The 6,881-nt window shown below is 42.5% G+C and overlaps 2 protein-coding genes across 2 annotated transcripts; both read left to right on the top strand.

Moving 5' to 3' along the window:
* Positions 1-578: 578 nt before the first annotated feature.
* On the top strand, positions 579-5,248 carry LOC120457706 (probable multidrug resistance-associated protein lethal(2)03659). The gene is made up of 7 exons (XM_039645201.2): positions 579-802; positions 1,030-1,278; positions 1,340-1,493; positions 1,557-3,307; positions 3,363-4,572; positions 4,628-5,044; positions 5,097-5,248. Exons 1-7 carry the CDS (start codon positions 735-737, stop codon positions 5,124-5,126), a joined length of 3,879 nt encoding a protein of 1,292 aa, XP_039501135.1. The 5' UTR covers positions 579-734; the 3' UTR covers positions 5,127-5,248.
* Positions 5,249-5,295: 47 nt separating this feature from the next.
* On the top strand, positions 5,296-6,861 carry LOC120457708 (endonuclease III-like protein 1). Its single transcript, XM_044006740.1, is given in 5 exon segments — positions 5,296-5,532; positions 5,597-5,762; positions 5,765-6,072; positions 6,199-6,369; positions 6,426-6,861. Coding segments are annotated over 5 exon segments (1,155 nt in total). The 5' UTR covers positions 5,296-5,421; the 3' UTR covers positions 6,825-6,861.
* The last annotated feature ends 20 nt before the right edge of the window (positions 6,862-6,881 follow it).

Raw genomic sequence — 6,881 nt, 5'->3', positions numbered from 1 at the left:
TTTGAAAAAATAACATCAAGATTCAATGGTGAGTGTAATTGTTTGGTGGTCGAAAAATAGGTGTCAAGTCCAAATTTCTTTAGCGCACCTTAAGGCGCGTAGAATATATTTCTTTAAGCCCTTAACTTAATAAAACTGAGGCATAAAAAACACATGTAAGTTAGTACGGAGATAGCGGACAAAGTCCTAGTGAAGATTTATTTCCTTCTGGGTAAAACTTGATAAGAGTATATTTTTAGATATTCAGTAGTATGTATTATCTTTATTCGAGAGATATCCATCCGAATAATAATAATTTCAATTTCTAATGAAATCAAAAATTCCCTAGGTTTTCTAAGGAATTTTTTTTTAATTAACAGTAAATAGGATTGATTTTGCATTACTTAAATAATTCAACAACGAAATGGCAGATAACGTAAACATCTGATAGCTGAATATAGAGGATTCCCTTACCACAGACGGTACTAACAAGATTATCTCTGAGATAAATTACGTCACCCAGGTGAGAAAACTTCCGTGAATTTTATCACTCGTGGGATGGCACCTAAAAGCGAACCAGATCAAGTTAAAAAGCGAAACCCCACGGACGCTTTTATCTGAAATTGTTTTTCTTGCTAAACGGAAAGTTTTAGTTTTAACGGATGTGAAAAGTAGCTAATCCAACAAACTAATTACATAAATAGAGCATTTGACTTTGATAAGGCCAAAACTAGCATAATACCTAACTACAAAAAATGCAGGCCAAAAAACTTAAAACAAATCCACGGGAATCGGCGGGGATGTTCTCTGCTTTAATGTTTTGGTATGTTTTATTAAAGACTCCATTAAACATTAGCGTTTTTAAACAACAATTTCCTCACAAAAAATCGTACTATAACGGAACTGTTATCAGTAGACCCAAGATCAAGTCTACGACTTCAGATTAACCCGTTTGTATGTACTTTGAAGGAAGGCCTTTAAGAAACTCGGGGTTTGAATAACAAATATTCTGATAAATATTAATGCTCGTGAATTACATATATTTTCCAGCTTTGCGTTGCCCATACTTTTCAAGGGCAGAAAGAAAACACTTGAGCCTACCGATCTATATAACTCTCTAAAGAGCCACAAGGCGGAAACTCTCGGAGACAAATTCTTTATGACTTGGCAGTCAGAAGTCAGATCCTGCGGGGATACGGCAAAACGCGAACCATGCATAATTAGGGTTATATTAAAGGTATTTGGATGGCAGCTTTTTCTGTCTGGCATTCTTATTGGAGTTCTCGAGCTAGGCACAAGGTGCGTAAGGAATGATGTTTGGTTATACGATCCATATATTTTCGAAGTTTCTTTCTGACAGAGTGACCTTACCACTAATCCTAGCAGCTCTAATAGCGGAGTTCACAGAAAGTGGAAATGGAGATGGGATGTGGGCAAAAGTTTATGGATTAACTTTGGTTTCAAGCATACTGTTCTCAGTACTGACGTTCCACCCCCTTATGATGGGCCTAATGGTGAGATTTTAGAGAAGAAATATATTATTTTAAACTGTAATACAAGAACATTCTTCCCCTCAGCACCTGGCCATGAAAATGAGAGTGGCGGTAAGTACGGCTATCTATCGAAAAGCACTCCGGTTGAGTCGCACTGCCTTGGGAGATACAACCACAGGTCAGGTGGTTAATCTCATATCCAACGATCTAGGCCGTTTCGATCGCGCTCTGATACACTTTCACTTTCTCTGGCTGGGACCCCTGGAGTTGCTCATATCCTCGTACTTCCTATACCAGCAGATCGGAGTAGCTTCCCTGTACGGAATCGGGATACTACTTCTATACCTGCCGGTCCAAACTTTTCTCAGCCGACTGACTTCGCGACTTAGACTCCAAACAGCCCTGAGAACTGATCAGCGGGTTAGGATGATGAATGAGATCATATCAGGTATTCAGGTAATCAAGATGTATACCTGGGAGAAGCCATTTGGGAGTCTGATCGAGAGACTTCGGCGCAGTGAAATGAGCTCCATTCGCAAGGTGAACTACATCCGAGGCACTCTTCTGTCCTTTGAGATTACTCTGAGTAGAATCGCAATATTCGTAAGTCTTCTGGGGTTCGTTCTGATGGGCGGACAATTGACGGCGGAGAGGGCTTTCTCAGTGACCGCTTTCTACAATATCCTGCGACGCACGGTGTGCAAATTCTTCCCGAGCGGCATGTCCCAATTTGCAGAGATGATGGTGACCCTGCGGAGAATCAAAGGATTTATGATGCGAAGTGAAACTGCAGTTTTGCACCGCAAAGGTGGCCAAGCAAATAAGCTTTTCAAAGGAGAACCCCTTGTGGAATTGCAATCCTTTCAAGCTCGTTGGAACCATGATCACGTGGAACCCGTTTTGGAAAACATTAACATCAGTATAAGTCCACCTCAACTGGTGGCTGTAATTGGCCCTGTTGGCTCTGGAAAATCCAGCCTAATACAAGCCATTTTAGGAGAGCTTCCTGGTGAGTCGGGGAAGCTGAAAGTCCAGGGAAAAATCTCTTATGCCTCTCAGGAACCCTGGCTCTTCAATGCTTCCATTAGAGATAATATCCTATTCGGCCTTCCCATGGATAAGCACCGATATCGAAATGTTGTAAGAAAATGTGCTTTGGAAAGAGATTTTGAACTGCTCCACGGCGATCGCACTTTTGTGGGTGAAAGGGGAGCTTCCCTATCCGGAGGTCAAAGAGCGAGGATCAGTTTGGCCAGAGCTGTTTATCGACAAGCTGATACCTACCTCCTCGACGATCCCTTGAGCGCGGTGGACACCCATGTGGGACGTCATTTATTCGAGGAGTGCATGCGTGGCTTTCTCCGGGATAAACTGGTGATTCTGGTGACCCATCAACTGCAATTTCTGGAACATGCCGATCTCATAGTGATCATGGATAAGGGAAAAATATCAGCTATCGGCACCTACGAGGAAATGCTCAAAAGTGGCCAGGACTTTGCCAAGCTCTTGGCCAAGGAGGCCCAGGAAAAGGGGGATTCTGATCAACAACATGGTAATGCAGAAAACGATGCCCATGATGGTAAGTCAACCTACTCCCGGCAAAGTAGTCGTGTAAGCAGATTCAGTGTTACTTCTGTGGATTCCGCAACGGATTCTATACTGGACAATGAAAGACAGCCTGCTCAGGAATCGCGATCCCAGGGGAATGTTGGATTGGGCATATATGGGAAATATTTCTCCGCGGGCTCTGGATGGGTAATGGTCGTCCTGGTTGCAGTCTTCTGCCTGGGCACTCAAATTTTGGCTTCTGGCGGGGACTACTTCCTTTCCTACTGGTAAGTATGCTTAAATAAACTATGTTATTCACAATTTAAAAATCTTCGTTCACAGGGTTAAAAACCACGACTCCTCTTCATCTTTGGACATTTACATCTTTACTGGAATTAATGCAGCTCTAGTGATCTTTGCCCTGCTTCGAACCCTGCTCTTCTTCAGCATGGCGATGCACTCATCCACCCAGTTACATAATACCATGTTCCAAGGAGTCTCCCGCACAGCACTGTACTTCTTTCATGCGAATCCCTCGGGCAGAATCCTCAATCGATTTGCCATGGACTTGGGGCAAGTGGATGAAATCCTGCCCGCAGTGATGCTAGATTGCATACAGATATTTCTCACAATCAGTGGAATTATAGGAGTATTGTGCATCACAAATCCCTGGTATTTGATTAATACCATCACCATGTTCCTGGCCTTCTATTTTCTTCGTAAATTTTATTTGAGCACTTCGAGAGACGTGAAAAGATTGGAAGCCATAGCCAGATCCCCAATGTATTCCCATTTTAGTGCCACTTTAAATGGCCTACCCACCATCAGATCTATGGAAGCTCAGGAATTATTGACTAAGGAATACAATAACTACCAGGATCTCCACAGTTCCGGATACTACACTTTCCTGTCCACAAATCGAGCCTTTGGTTATTATCTAGATCTGTTTTGCGTGGCCTACGTCATATCGGTAACCCTAATGAGCTACTTTAACCCCCCGCTGGATAATCCTGGTCAAATCGGTTTAGTTATTACCCAGGCTATGTCCATGACGGGAACTGTTCAGTGGGGAATGAGGCAATCCGCTGAACTAGAGAACTCCATGACTTCTGTGGAAAGAGTGCTAGAATATAGAAACCTGGAAACAGAAGGAGTATTTGAGTCCGCAGGCGACAAGAAACCACCCAAGGAATGGCCACAAGAAGGTCTAATTAGTGCGGAACAACTAAGTCTTAGATACAGCCCCGATCCCAAGACGGATAGAGTCCTCAAGTCACTAACTTTCCTTATCAAGCCACGCGAAAAGATTGGCGTTGTGGGAAGAACGGGTGCCGGAAAGTCCTCCCTTATAAATGCCCTCTTTAGGTTGTCCTACAACGATGGATCTTTGGTGATAGACAGCAAGGATGTTGTCGGGCTTGGGCTGCACGATCTGCGCAGCAAGATCTCTATAATTCCCCAGGAACCTGTGCTATTTTCTGGCACCGTACGCTATAATTTGGATCCCTTTGCACAGTATGCTGATGAGCAATTGTGGGAGGCACTAGAAGAGGTGAGAGTTTTTACTCAAAAGTTATAATTACAAATAAACACTCTTCCTTCGCCAGGTTCACCTCAAAGATGAAGTGTCCGAGCTGCCAAAAGGCCTGGAAAGTGTGGTTGCAGAGGGTGGAGCCAACTACAGTGTAGGTCAGAGGCAATTGGTCTGCTTGGCCAGGGCGATTCTCCGCGAGAACCGTATCCTTGTGATGGACGAGGCTACCGCAAATGTAGATCCCCAAACCGACGCCCTCATACAATCCACCATTCGCCGGAAGTTCAGGGATTGCACTGTTCTGACCATAGCCCATAGATTGAACACGATCATCGACTCGGATAGGGTTATGGTTCTGGACGCTGGCACTCTGGTAGAGTTCGGGTCCCCATTCGAACTACTGACGCAATCGGGGAGCCAAGTCTTTTACGGGATGGTGCTCCAGACGGGTCGGTCCAGTTTCGAACACCTTCTGAAGATGGCACATCAGGTCAGTATACGCGGTTTATTAGTTTTGTTTGATGCTAATGAAATTTTTGCAGGCCCACGAGAGAAAACTTCTATCTGAATAAATAATAAACGTATCGTATTTAGAAGGTAGCTAATCCATATAATTTTTTACACTATTAAAAACCAATTTTATTAAAGAAAACGTTTTTTAGATGAAACCTGTTGTATTATAATACCTTATATGTTTTTTATAATTAAATTTAAAAAAAAGTTTTTTAGTACCTTAATTTTTTGTATAAGTTAAATACTTTGAAATTTTCCCGGCTTTTAGTTGTGAAGTGTGACCGTTTCAATACTAAAATCGATAGGTTCGAAATGTAAACAAACAGAAACAGAAGCGCAAAAATTATATTAAGTATGGCAAAAAATGTAAAGAAATTAACGTTGGCCAACAAACTGGCAAAACGTGGGGATATTATAAAGCCCACGGAAATAATAATCCGTCAAAATCGAGCAGATAACGTGAGGGTAGGTGGAAAAACACGAAAAACATTAATAGCAAATCTTCAGACGCAGTTTCTAAACCTTCCAGGATATCGAGGATCTAGTTGGCGTATCTTCACGCGCAGCAGGATCGATTAACTCAGTGTACTTCTCGCCCGTCCAAACTCGCAAGCAACGACTTTTAAATGGGGAATCCCTGAGAAAAACTACCATAAAAGTGGAACCCTTATCTCCAGCTCGGGTTGCACCCAAAAAAATAAAAAGGTTGATCAGATGGTAACCAGAGTTCAAATGGGATCGGCTACTGTGGTTAAATGCAAAGTGTTTCCTGATGCTGTGGACTCCCCAGTGACAGTCAATAAGGTGAAAATGGAAGTAAAACCCCAAAGAAAGCAGGAGGAGAATACACAGGAAGCTCAAAGAGATTCCTATTCTGAGGTGCAAGCACCACATCCTTTGTGGATTAACCACTTAGAAAACATTCGCATTATGAGAAACTCAAGAAGTGCTCCAGTGGACACCATGGGATGCCATCGATGCGCCGATTTAAAAGCAGATCCGAAGGTATTACTAATAGTGTGATTAAATACATACCGTTCCTGTAGCTTAGTTTTTTAAAAATTAAGCATACAGCTTACAACAAACAATAAACATATAAGAATAACTAACAAATGAACAACTTCTTTACAGACCCAGCGCTTCCAAACCCTAGTTGCATTGATGCTAACCAGTCAAACCAAGGATCAAACTACTTATGAAGCCATGAATCGTCTTAAAGACCGAAGTCTTACTCCACTGAAAGTGAAGGAAATGCCAGTGACAGAACTCGAGAACTTACTGCATCCCGTATCCTTTTATAAGGTTTGAGAAAGTTGTGTGGCAATAAATCAATCGATCTTATGCTCAATCTCTTCCAGAACAAAGCCAAATACCTCAAGCTAACCGTGGAGATACTGATAGACAAGTATGATTCGGACATTCCAAATAATGTCAAGGAACTTGTAGCTCTTCCAGGAGTTGGCCCCAAGATGGCTCATATATGCATGGCAGTGGCCTGGAATAAAATCACCGGAATCGGAGTGGATGTCCATGTCCACCGCCTTTCTAACAGGCTGGGTTGGGTGCCGAAGCCCACTAAGGAACCAGAACAAACCCGGGTGGCGTTAGAGAAGTGGCTGCCATTAAATCTCTGGTCAGAGGTTAATCATTTATTCGTGGGCTTTGGACAAACAATTTGCACCCCAGTGAAGCCAAATTGTGTGGAATGCTTAAACAAGGACATATGTCCCTCAGCACATTTTAAAATTAAAAAATAAAATAAGAAATGCCAATAGAAAAAAGAGCACTTCAAAAGCAGAAAAATGTTTTAAATA

This window comes from Drosophila santomea, unplaced genomic scaffold (genome assembly GCF_016746245.2).
Source record: "Drosophila santomea strain STO CAGO 1482 unplaced genomic scaffold, Prin_Dsan_1.1 Segkk79_quiver_pilon_misjoin1_scaf, whole genome shotgun sequence".
NCBI lineage: Eukaryota > Metazoa > Arthropoda > Insecta > Diptera > Drosophilidae > Drosophila > Drosophila santomea.
This window is presented reverse-complemented; position numbering and strand designations above follow the sequence as displayed.